Source organism: Balaenoptera ricei, chromosome 19, assembly GCF_028023285.1.
Source record: "Balaenoptera ricei isolate mBalRic1 chromosome 19, mBalRic1.hap2, whole genome shotgun sequence".
Taxonomy (NCBI): Eukaryota; Metazoa; Chordata; class Mammalia; order Artiodactyla; family Balaenopteridae; genus Balaenoptera; species Balaenoptera ricei.
The window spans coordinates 7,674,674-7,687,116 of NC_082657.1; the positions used below are offsets into that span (position 1 = coordinate 7,674,674).

The window sequence follows — 12,443 nt, forward strand, 5'->3', positions numbered from 1 at the left end:
TGGTGTCTCTGAGGGGTAGAGCCGGAGTCGTGGGCTTCTGGGCCCCGAGGGAGGAGGGGACAAGGACCTCGGACTTGTAGGTCTGAGGAAGGAGGAAGCTCGGGGTCCAGATTACTGGTTCTGAGGGAGGAGGGGGCTGGAGACCCGGATTCCTGGATCTGAAAGAAGAGAAGACTAGGGACCTGGAGTTTTGGGTCCGAGGGCAGAGGGGCCCAGACGCCAGGAATACTGAGTTTGAGGGAGGAGGAGTTTGGGGATCCGGACCTCTGGGTCTGAGGGAGGACGGGGCTGGGACCAACCTTCCAGGCTTCTGGCTTTCCTGGCAACGCCCCCCAGGGCCGGACTTCCAGGATCCGGCCCCTATTTACCGTTCGACCCCACGACCTCACCGGACTTTGAGGTGGATAGAAGCCTGGAGTGAGTGACAGAGGGAGAGACAGTCTCACGCGGAATGGCAACGGGAACGCGCTATGCTGGGAAAGTGGTCGTCGTGACCGGGGGCGGGCGCGGCATCGGAGCCGGGATCGTTCGAGCCTTCGGTGAGTGGGGTCTGGCTGGCTCTGAATATTGGGAGTCTAGGAGAGGAGGGACCCTGGGGGAATAATTAATGGGTGTGGAAAGAAGTATCTTCTGTACTGGAATCTAGATTCTTGTCTTATAAAATCCCATTTGCAAAGTTAATGAAAAGATAGGCAGTGGTAGCCTGGGGCCTGAGATTTTGGCGGATTTCCAAACGCCATTGACTCCCTTTCTGCGGGTCTCAGTAATAGCTACAAAACGGGTGGTTTGGGGGAACATGCCTCTTGCAGATTTAGGGTTTACTCTGGAACCCAGGGATGGAGGCTCAGGAGCTCCAGCAAGCACCTGGAGCAGCCAAGGAGAATATGTGTCAAAACTTCTGCCCTTTGTCCTAGGGGATTATCATGAGACTTTGGGGTCACGAGGGGAGCATAGTGGGAGACGGCCCCACTTCAGGTGGCCACTAGAGGGCAGCAGAGGGCTTCGCAAAGGCCTGTGCTGGGGTAACCTGTTCTCTTCCCGTCCTCAGTGGAAAGCGGTGCCCAAGTGGTTATCTGTGACAAAGATGGTGAGTGAGGGTCCCTCAGTCCTCACCCCCACCCCTCCAGGAGGAGTCCAAGCCCCCAGACCCTTCCTCTCTCAGAGCCAGGAGTCCAAACCCCTGGCCCCCTCCTTCCTCAGGCCCAGGAAACCAGGTCCCCAGCCTCCTCCTCCCTCAGACCCAAGAGTCCAGACCCCCAGCCCTTCTCTTCCTGCAGAGTCCGAGGGTCGGGCGCTGGAGCGGGAGCTTCCTGGCACTGTCTTTCTGCCCTGTGATGTGACTCAGGAGGAAGATGTGAGGGTGAGCGTATTTTCTGTCCCTACCCCCGGTATCTCCAATTGTTTCTCCACCCCGCCCCAGGCTTTTGCACATGCTGTTCCCTCTGCCTTTACCCCTTCTCCTGGCTAAATTGTACCCGTCCCAGAGGTTTCAGCTCAGTATCATTTCAAGGCTTTCCCTAACTCTGCCGGCCAGGTCCTGTGTCTCCTGGGAAGACTCTCCTTTATCTCCCACTCCTTCAAGGCTCTTGTCACACCTGTCATGTGGATTGGGACAAATAAATTCCTCACAGTGGGTCTCTTTCTGTAAGAGTTTTTCTCTTCCCTCAGGGTTTCTAGTCCTCTTTAGCCAGTATCTCTGACATCTGCCCCTGCACCGCAGCCCCAGGTCTCTGGAGTAGTGACCACAGTGTGAATGTCACCAGCCCTCTGGTCTCTGGCCCCTCAGCTGTGACTCCTGTCCCCACCTCGCTTTTGGGACCCTCGGCTCCACAAGGCCTGGTGCCAGCACTGCTCACTCACAAGATATCTTTCTCCCCAGACCCTCATTTCTGAGACCATCCACCGTTTCGGCCGCCTGGATTGTGTAGTCAACAACGCTGGCTACCGTGAGTCATGAGTCCTGAGGGCTGTTCTCCACTGGTGTCAACCCACCTCCTGGCTTCCCACCCCAATGCTGGCTCTGTTCCATCCCTGCTGTGTGCCCCCAGGCCTGTGCCCTTAGCCCTTAGCCCTTTTATGCATCCGTTTCTACATTTCTAAAATGAAAATCACCATCCTTGTCATCATTATAGGGTCATTGTGAGTATTGAATAGTGTAGCTGCTCAACCTCATAATTACCGGAACTGTCTTGGGCAAATAGCTGCCATCTTGTAGCCTCAGTTTCTTATCTATGAAGTGAGACTGATGGCCCTTCTCTTTTTCCATGACTGAGAAGATGTACTCTCTACACATGGTCTATAGGGCTTGGTGTGGAGGCTTTGAAGGGAAATTGCCATCAGCTTCATGCTTACCCTTCATAAGAATGCCTCACACTGGTAAACTGAATCTCAGAGAGGTGAACTGATTGGACTGGGGTCACACAGCAAGGCCATGTTAGAAAGAAGCCTCTCTTATTGGCTGGGCAACTTTGAGCAATTGACTTACCCTCTCTGGGCTGCACTTCCCTTCTCTTGTAAGAATTTAGAGACGGCAGATACTAGTGCATCTTTTCTCTCTGTGTCCTTGATCCTTTCAACAGATATTTATTGAGCATCTACTATGCCGCACATTCTGTCCTAGGGACTGGGGATTTAGCAGTGAACAAAATTGACCAAGCATTCCTGTCCTCATGGGACTCACATTGTAGAGTAAGGAAATAGACAAGAAAAGACAGATACAGTTAATCCTCATTATTCGCGGATTCCATATTTGCGAACTCACCTCCTTGCAAGGTGGGTTGTAACCCCAGAATCAGTACTCACTGCGCTTTCCCGGTATTCACGGACATGCGCAGAAAGGCAAAAATTTGAGTTGCTCGTAGCACATGTTCCCAGCTAAGGTCAAACATGGTGATGCTCTGCCCTCTGGGTTCAGCTTTCAAACAGAGAGATGCCCAGAGGCGGAGACAGGAGAGGGCAGTGTCTGTAAGGAGCTCCCTCTGGGGCCAGCTGGATGGGTTTGAATCCCAGCTCTGGCATCTGTGAATGGGGCAGCCTCAGGCAAGTCACTTAACACTTCCTTATTTGCAAAATAAATAAAATAGAGTCTGCCAGTATGGGTTGTTTTTAGGATTTAAGATTATAATATTTATGTTAGATAGCCATATAACTATATACATATACATATGTACATATATACATACACATATATGTCCTGTCTTAGTCTGTTCATGCTGCTATAACAGAAATACCATGGGCTGGGTGGCTTAAATGACAAACATTTATTTCTCACAGTTCTGGAGGCTGGAAAGTCCAAGATCAAGTCAGAAGCAGATTTGGTGTCTGGTGAGGGCCTGCTTGCTGGGACCTCACATGGTGGAAGGAACGAAGGACCTCACGGGGGTCTCTTTTATAAGGGCACTAATCCCATTCAAGAGGGAGCCATCCTCATGACTTAACTCCCACAGAACCCCACCTCCAAATACCATCACATTGGAGGTTAGGATTTTAACATATGGAATTTGGGGAGGGGGACACAAACTTTCAGTTAATAGCATATATATGTTATAATGTAATATTATATATATGTATTTCCCCTAGGAGCAATGGGTCAATAGTCACTAATTCAGTGTTCGCTGTGACTTTGTGGACTACAGCTGCCTCAAATAAGGAGAATTGATTGTATATATTAGCATGTCTGGTAGTGATAAAGGCTATGAGGAAAAATAAATCTGATTGAGTGCTTAGAGAATGGCAAGGGCTGTTTTGGACAGAGGGTCTGGGGTGGATTCTCTGAAGATGTTTGAACTGTTCTCTGAAGGAAGCAAGGCCATAAGCCCTGGGTCTCCAGGAGGAATAATCCAATATTTCATTAACTTTCCATTGTCTTGTTTCCCATCTCTCTGTCCCTTCATCCACTTTGACTCTTAAAGCCTTTGGAAGGTTCAGGGTCCATTTTTCCCAGTTTCTTTTTTTTTTTCCTGTTCTTACTCCTATCTTTCCTGCTTCTTTTCTTCTGAATGTTGATTTGTCTGTCCCTCTTCCATCCACCCAGTTCTTTCTATTTTTTAAAAAAATATTTATTTATTTGGCTGCGCTGGGTCTTAGTTGTGACACGTGGGATCTTTTAGTTGTGGCTTGTGGGATCTAGTTCCCTGACCAGGGATCGAAGCCAGGCCCCCTGCATTGGGAGTGCAGAGTCTTAACCACTGGACCACCAGGCAAGCCCCCTCTTTCTATTTATTTAACAAACACATTTATAGTACTAAGTGTCAGGCACAAATATTGACTTGTGAAATTTCTAAGCCTGAGAACAAAGTGTTATCCTCATTCTGCAGATGAGGAAACAGGCACAGAGGGGCAAAGTGACTTGCCTAAAGTCACACAGCCAAGAAGTATCAGAGCTAAGATTTGAACCCAGGCCTTCTGGCCCTGAGACTGGTTTTTTGTTTGTTGTTTTTTCTTTTGCTGCTCCTTTTAATTTTTTAAATATTTGTTTATTTATTTGGTTGCACCAGGTCTTAGTTGCGGCTCTAGGGCTCCTTTAGTTGCGGCTTGCCAGCTCCTTAGTTGCTGCATGCAAACTCTTAATTGCGGCATGCATGTGGGATCTAGTTCCCTGACCGGGGATCAAATGTAGGCCCCCTGCATTGGGAGCACAGAGTCTTATCCACTGCGCCACCAGGGAAGTCCCTGCTCCTTTTAATTTTTTTTATTGAAGTATAGTTAATTTATAGTCTTATAGTTAGCTTCAGGTATACACCATAACGATTCAGTATTTTTGCAGACTGTATTCCATTACAGGTTACTTCAAGATAATGGCTATAATTCCCTGTGCTATACCGTATATCCTTGTTGCTTATCTACTTTATACATAGTAGTTTGTATCTGCAGTAGTTTGTATACTCCTAATTTGTCCCTCTCCCGTTCCTTCCCCCCTTTGGTAACCACAAGTTTGTTTTCTATATCTGAGTCTGTTTCCATTTTGCATATATATTTACTTGTATTATTTGTGAGATTCTACATATAAGTGATATCATACAGTTTTTGTCTTTCTCTGACTTATTTCACTAAGCATACTCTTCTCTAGGTTCATCCATGTTGCTGCAAATGGCAATATTTCATTCTTTCTTTCTCTTTTTTTTTTTTTTTAAACTTTGGGTTTATTTATTTATTTACTTATTTATTTATGGCTGTGTTGGGTCTTCGTTTCTGTGTGAGGGCTTTCTCCGGTTGCGGCAAGCGGGGGCCACTCTTCATCGCGGTGCGCGGGCCTCTCACTATCGCGGCCTCTCTTGTTGCAGAGCACAGGCTCCAGACGCGCAGGCTCAGTAGTTGTGGCTCACGGGCCCAGTCGCTCCGCGGCATGTGGGATCTTCCCAGACCAGGGCTCGAACCCGTGTCCCCTGCATTGGCAGGCAGATTCTCAACCACTGCGCCACCAGGGAAGCCCTCATTCTTTCTTTTAAGGCTAATATTCCAAGTGCACATACAAACCACATCTTCTTAATCCAATTTTGAGACGACTTTTTAAGTAACCACTATGCAGCCTCCTTTCCTTTTCAGGACCCCTGACCCTCTTGTCTGCCACTCCTCCCCCCTGCACCCCGCAGTGCCTATCTCCCTTCCCTGCTCTCTTGTCTTCATGGTTCCCTCATCCTCTCCTCTCTCTCTCTTCCACCCCCACCCTTAGATCCACCTCCGCAGTGGCCCGAGGAGACCTCTGCCCAGGGCTTCCGGCAGCTGCTGGAGCTGAACCTGCTGGGGACGTACACCCTGACCAAGGTGAGCAGCTGCCTGACAATGAGATTGTCAGACCCACTTTGTCTCAGAGCCAAATGTTTTCTGTGCCTTGCTTTGATCTTATTCCGGAAGGACTCCATTTCTGTAGAAAAGAAATGCGTGCAGATCCCTACATCTGGCCAAAGCTACCTGTGTTGCTACGTAGCCCGGTCTTCTTAGGAACCTTCCAGAACCTTCCACAGTGGTGTGGTGGGAGTGGTGGGGGATGTTAAGGATCTGGAGAAAGGAGTTAGGACAAAGAATCAGTAATAGACAGTTACAGCTTTGCTACCCAGTGAATAGCTATTAGGAGCAAAGAGTATCTCCTTCTACCTCTATGCCTTTCCTCTGAATCTTCCCCAAATCACCTCCTACTTACTATCTCAGTTCAAATACCATCTCTTCAGAAAGGCCTTTCCTGACTACCCTTGCTCATATGGCACCTACATGTACATATTCGTTCTCTACGATAACAACTTATTTTCATCAAAGTGCTTTTTATTTATTTATTTAATTTATCATCATAATACTTTTTTTTTTTTTTTTTTTTTGCTGTGCTGCGGGACTTGTAGGATCTTTGTTCCCCGACCAGGGATCGAACCCGTGCTTCCTGCAGTGGAAGCGCAGAGTCCTAACCACTAGACCGCCAGGGAATTCCCCATTATAATACTTTTAAAAAATAATTAATTACTTTATTTATTTTTGGCTGCGTTGTGTCTTCATTGCCATGTGCCGGCTTTCTCCAGTTGTGGCGAGTGGGGGCTACTCTTTGTTGCAGTATGTGGGCTTCTTTTTTAATTATTAGCACCTTTAATTATTATTTATTTATTTATTTATTTTGGCTGTGTTGTGTCCTCGTTTCTGTGCGAGGGCCTCCTCTAGCTGCGGCAAGCGGGGGCCACTCCTCATCGCAGTGCGCGGGCCACTCACTATCGCGGCCTCTCTTGTTGCGGAGCACAGGCTCCAGACGCGCAGGCTCAGTAGTTGTGGCTCACGGGCCCAGTTGCTCCGCGGCATGTGGGATCTTCCCAGACCAGGGCTCGAACCCGTGTCTCCTGCATTGGCAGGCATACTCTCAACCACTGCGCCACCAGGGAAGCCCAGTATGTGGGCTTCTCATTGCAGTGGCTTCTCTTTGTTGAGGAGCGCGGGCTCTAGAGCGCGCGGGCTCAGTAATTGTGGCGCACGGGCTTAGTTGCTCCGCGGCATGTGGGATCTTCCCGGACCAGGGATCGAACCCGTGTTCCCTGCATTGGCAGGCGGATTCTTTTTTTTTTTTTTTTTTTTTAAGATGGAAGTCAGCATTTTTTTTTTTTTAAGATTTAATTCTTTTTATTTATTTATTTATTTATTTATCTATGGCTGTGCTGGGTCTTCGTTTCTGCGCAAGGGCTTTCTCTAGTTGTGGCAAGCGGGGGCCACTCCTCATCGCGGTGCACGGGCCTCTCACTATCGCGGCCTCTCTTGTTGCGGAGCACAGCCTCCAGACGCGCAGGCTCAGTAATTGTGGCTCACAGGCCCAGTTGCTCCGCGGCATGTGGGATCCCCCCAGACCAGGGCTCGAACCCGTGTGCCCTGCATTGGCAGGCAGATTCTCAACCACTGCGCCACCAGGGAAGCCCCCATTCTGTCATTCTTGCTTCTTGTTGACTCCTCACTTTTTCTTTTCTTTACCTTTTCTGCAGTATTTGAAAGCAAATCTCAGATAGCATTATTTCACCCATAAATAAAATAATTCAGTATGATCTTTACTAGATAAGGTTTTTTTTTTTTTTAAGTGTGTATCTGTGTGCTCTTTTAGACAGGGTGGGTGGTCAGAACGCTTCTCTAAGAGGTGACATTTGAGTCAAGACCCCAAGGAGGTATGTGGGCAATTGCGGTCCAGCAGAGGAACAGCCAGTGCAAAGGCCCTGGGGTGGGAATGCTTGGCGTGTAGGAGGGACAGCGAGGAAGGCAGCGTGACTGAAGCAGACGAAGCAGCGAGAGGCTGGAAGTTGAGGGCAGATCGTGCTGGGTCTTGTAAACCACGGAGAGGACTTGGCTTTGACACTGAGCTGGGAGCCATAGAGTGTTCGGAGCAGAGGAACTCGAACTGCTGTTAAGTGGGATCTGGTGCCATCTGGTGGCCCCGTGGGGAACAAAGTGGGGGGCAAGGGCAGAGGCCAGGAAGCCAGTGAGGAGGTGACGATGGCTGTGGATTTGGTGAGAAATGGTCTGATTCTGCATACATTTTTTTCATAAGTTTTTCTGTTTATTTATTTATTTATTTTTATTTGGCTGCCTCAGGTCTTAGTTGTGGCACGCAGGATCTTCATTGCAGCGAGCGGGCTCTTCATTGCTGCTTGCGGGCTTCTCTCTAGTTGTGGTGCTGGGACTCCAGAGCGCACGGTCTCAGTAGTTGCCGTGTTAGGGCTCTCCAGTTGTGGCACGCGGGCTTAGTTGCCCTGTGGCATGTGGGATCTTAGTTCCCTGACCAGGGATCGAACTTGAGTTCCCTGCGTTGGAAGGCGGATTCTTAACCACTGGACCACCAGGGAAATCCCTGGATGCATTTTAAAGGTAGGCTTGTTAAGATTTCCTTATAGACTAGATGTGGCGGCAGACTTGAGAAAGAAAGGAGTGGGTGGGGTTTTTGTTTGTTTGTTTGTTTCCCCCAACCCCAATCGCCAGCAACCGGCAGGAGGGCGTTGCCATCTGCTGCCCTGGGGAAGCCCGGGGAGGAGCAGGCGGGGTGGGGGGCTGTCGAGTGAGAGATGCCCCCCAGACATCTGCGTGCGGGCCATGGGTCTAGGGCAAAGGTTGAGGCCTGGAGACATCAGTTTGCAGTGCACCAGCTTGAGGCTAGAGGAGCTCAGGAAAGCGAATGTAAACAGAGGGGAGAGGGGCATGGAGTGGGTCAGGGGTCACCTGTGTGGAGAAGCTCAGGTGCTTCCCCAGATCTCGTCCGAAATCCAGGTGAGATATCCCCGGGCAGTTGGATAATCTGTCTCTCAACCAATCAACCCTGGCTCCTGTCCCCAGCTGTTCACCTTCTAAGATTGGCACCTCCTGGGAATTCCCTGGCTGTCCAGCGGTTAGGACTGCGCGCTTTCACTGCGGAGGGCACGGGTTAAATCCCTGGTCTGGAAACTAAGATCCCGCAAGTCAGTGGTACTCGGCCAAAATAATAATAATAATAATAATAATAATAATAATAAAGATCGGCACCTCTGTACAATAAGGCATGCACACACCACAGCCCGTAAAGGGTATGTGTGTGTGTGTATTCTTTTTTCCCTTCCTTGACCGTGCCGGCGGCATGTGAGATCTTAGCTGCCCCACCACGGACCGAACCTGAGCCCCTTGCATTGGAAGCACGGAGCCTTAACCACTGGACCACCAGGGGCTTCCCGTGTGTGTGTGTGTGTGTGTGTGTGTGTGTGTGTGTGTATGTGTGTGTGTGTGTTTCTTTCTCTCCCTCCCTCATTAATTGCCAGCATTTTTAAAAAGAGAGAAATTTCTCACAAACAACTGGATTTCTGGTTTCTCTTGAAAAGTTGTCCAACTGGACCCATGGCAAGGGCGACAGTCTGCTAAATGTGGCCTGGCTCCCCACTGTACCCCAATCCCCAGCTCTCCCTCCTTGGCCTCCTGACTCTGTTACCTGTGAGTGGCTGGTGCAGAAGCCTCACATGAGGGTCTAGATCTGGGGTCCACCTGCCTGGGTTCTCTGTCACTTCCTACTTGTAACATCAGGCAAGATACTCAGTCTCTCTACACCTAGGTTTTCTCATCTGTAGAAGAGGCTAATAGTGGTAGCTTATTTACAGCGTTGTCCTGAGAATTGAATGAGATTAAATTAAATACCCACAAAGCCCTTAGAACATACCTGGCACAGAGTTTACTGTCTGCAAGGTATTATTGTTTATCGCGAACCTTGCCCCATTCTGTTTCTTGCGGCCAATCCACCTCACTCAGTTTGCAGTCTCTGAGATACATATTGGGCAAATGAATCCTGGGAGAAGTAGAAGGGAAAAGGTGAAGTTTGAGCTGAACCTTGAATGGGAGGGAAGGAAGTAGAGAAGTAGGACACAGGGTGTTTCACTTGCCAAAAGAGTGTGCAAAGGCCCTGGGGCAGAAACCACCTGGGTATATTTTAAGAACAGGAGAACCTCCATCTCCATCTCCCTTTAGCAATCATAAGCATTTTGTTAAGCTTGTTCTATCCACTGCCTCCTGCCATCCCCTACCCGGACATCATATAATTTCATTAGTAAGAACTTCATAAATACTACCAATGGATTAGAACGTTTATTTATTTTTATTTTGACATAATTTAAGACTTACAAAATATTGCCCGGATAATACAGAGAAGTCCTGTATATGCAGACTCCCCGTTGTTAACATTTTACCACATTTGCTTTATTCTTCTATCTCTCTATTTGAGAGTAAGTTGCAAGCATGATGTCTATTTACCCTTCAGTGCTTTGGAGGGTATTTCCTAAAAACTAGAACATTCTCTTACACAATCATAGTAACATTAACATTGATATCATGATCTTAGCTAATCTAGAGACTTTCTTATTCAGATTATTACAATTCTTATCACAGTACCATTGCCACACCTGTGTTAGTTGGGGTTCCCCCAGAAGCAGAGTCCAGGTGGGGATTGAAGGGCAGGATGGATGGAAGGCGATCCCAGGAATCGCTGCCTTCAGCCTGGGGAGTAGTTGCCAGGCAGCTGATGAAGGGCGTCACCAAGCAAGTTACCACCAGGTGGGGCACCATCCCCTGGGGGCACTCTGGGAGCAGCGAGAAATATCCACCTCAGAGTTATCCCCCCATCTAAGAGGCAAGGGAGAGCCAAATATTGTTTTAACTTAAAAATACACTTGGGGGTCTTCCCTGGTGGTCCAGTGGTTAGGACTTCATGCATTCACTGCCAAGGGCCTGGGTTCAATCCCTGGTCTGGGAACTAAGATCCTGCAAGCAGTGTGGGGTGACCAAAAAAAAAAAAAAAAAAAAACATTTAACTTCATGTTAATAATTAAAATTAAGACTTTTTTACATGACCAAATTACTATTAGATCTCCTAAGAAAATTAACAGTAATTTCTTAATACCATTTAATACCCAAGCCCTATTTAAATTCACCTAGTTGTTCCCAAATGTCTTATTACAGTTGGTTTGTTCACACCAAGCTCCAAAGTCTGCTGATTGCATTTGGTTTTTCAGAGGGCAGAGACTTTTGTCTGCTTCTTCCTGCCTCTATCCCAGTGCCTGTTGTAAAGAAATTTGTCAACATGTGTAGGTTGCTGCCATTATAACCATCGTCATCATTATAGCCATCACCACCATCATCATCATCACCATCATTCCCATCACCACCATCATCATCATTAACATCATCATAACCATCTTCACCATCATTGCCGTCATCACCATCATCATCATCATAACCATCATCACCATCACCATCATCACCATCATTACCATCATCATCATCACTGCCATCACCACCCTCATCATTATAATCATCACCACCATGACTGCCATCAGCATCATTGTCATCATTATTAAACCATCATCATTACCATCTTCACCATCATTGCCGTCATCATCATTGTAACCATCACCACCATCACTGCCATCACCATTATCATCATCATTATTTACCACCATCATCATGACCATCTTCACCATCATTGCCATTACCACCATCATCACCATCATCGCCATCATCACCATCATTCCCATCACCACCATGACTGCCATCATCATCATCATCATCATTATCATTTACCACCATCATTACCGTCTTCACCATCATTGCCATCATCCCCCCATCATTATCATCATTACCTTCATCACCATCATCATCATCATCATTTACCACCATCATTACCGTCTTCACCATCATTGCCATCATCCCCCCATCATTATCATCATTACCTTCATCACCATCATCATCATCACCACCACCAATGTCCCTTGAAAGCTCTTTAAATGTTGATTCTGGGACCCCAGGCCTCCTGAATCAGAATTTCTGGGTCTTTGGCCTCCCTGGTGGATTCTGACACAAGCCAAAGTTAGCCATTCCCTAGGCTAGAGAAAACAACAGAGGAATTAGGGATATTTATATAGTTAAGGAAATGAGATCTTGTCAGTAGGGATCACAGAAGATGTTTGAGCACAGGAGTGTCCATTATAGACTCTCAGAGCTGGATTGATTCTTAGAGACCTATCCATTCGTTCATCTATTTAGTCATCAAAGACTGACCAAGCATTTGTAGTTGCTGGGGATACACCACGTGGTCTTTGCCCTTGTGGAGTTTATAGTCATGGGGCAGCCAAGTGTTACTAAGTAAACAAGAGACGAGTTTATATGGGTGACTGTGTTCTGGTGCTGGTTTGTTCTGGGGGTCAGGGTAGGCTTTTTGGAGGAAGTGAAACATGAATGACATTAACTAGGGGAGAGGTGGGGCAAAGGGAGGGAGTCAGGCCATTAAGAGTCCAGTGGGTCCTTGATGGAGCTACACGGAGATGCAGGTGTTCCTGGCAGAGAACAGCCTGTGCAGAGGCCTGGCCGTGGGAGAGAGTTAGGAGCTCTCAAGGTGCTGAGTGCAGTGAGTGAAGGGGGTGGTACAGGAGGGGGTTGGGGGGCAGATATATCAGGCTTGGATGGCCATGCTGAGGCATCTGGTC

The 12,443-nt window shown here is 47.9% G+C and overlaps 1 protein-coding gene and 1 long non-coding RNA gene across 4 annotated transcripts in view; one reads left to right on the forward strand and one right to left on the reverse strand.

Annotated features, from left to right (window-relative positions):
• The first annotated feature begins 13 nt into the window (after positions 1-13).
• Positions 14-12,443, forward strand: part of HSD17B14 (hydroxysteroid 17-beta dehydrogenase 14) — a 17,361-nt gene continuing 4,931 nt past the window's right edge. Inside the window, exons 1-5 of one of the 2 annotated variants that reach the window (XM_059904656.1) lie at positions 14-539; positions 1,049-1,087; positions 1,278-1,360; positions 1,880-1,946; positions 5,672-5,763. In XM_059904656.1, the coding sequence (XP_059760639.1) occupies positions 452-539; positions 1,049-1,087; positions 1,278-1,360; positions 1,880-1,946; positions 5,672-5,763 (369 nt within the window). In that variant the 5' untranslated portion in view covers positions 14-451. The remainder of the gene's footprint in view (positions 540-1,048; positions 1,088-1,277; positions 1,361-1,879; positions 1,947-5,671; positions 5,764-12,443) is intronic. The other variant, XM_059904657.1, reaches the window with a different exon arrangement.
• Positions 10,047-12,443, reverse strand: part of LOC132353282 (uncharacterized) — a 4,255-nt gene continuing 1,858 nt past the window's right edge. Inside the window, exons 2-4 of one of the 2 annotated variants that reach the window (XR_009498988.1) lie at positions 11,691-11,843; positions 10,893-11,018; positions 10,047-10,722 (exon numbers count right to left, since the gene is read on the reverse strand). This is a non-coding gene — a long non-coding RNA (uncharacterized LOC132353282). Of the gene's footprint in view, positions 10,723-10,892; positions 11,844-12,443 lie in introns of both variants that reach the window. The other variant, XR_009498989.1, reaches the window with a different exon arrangement.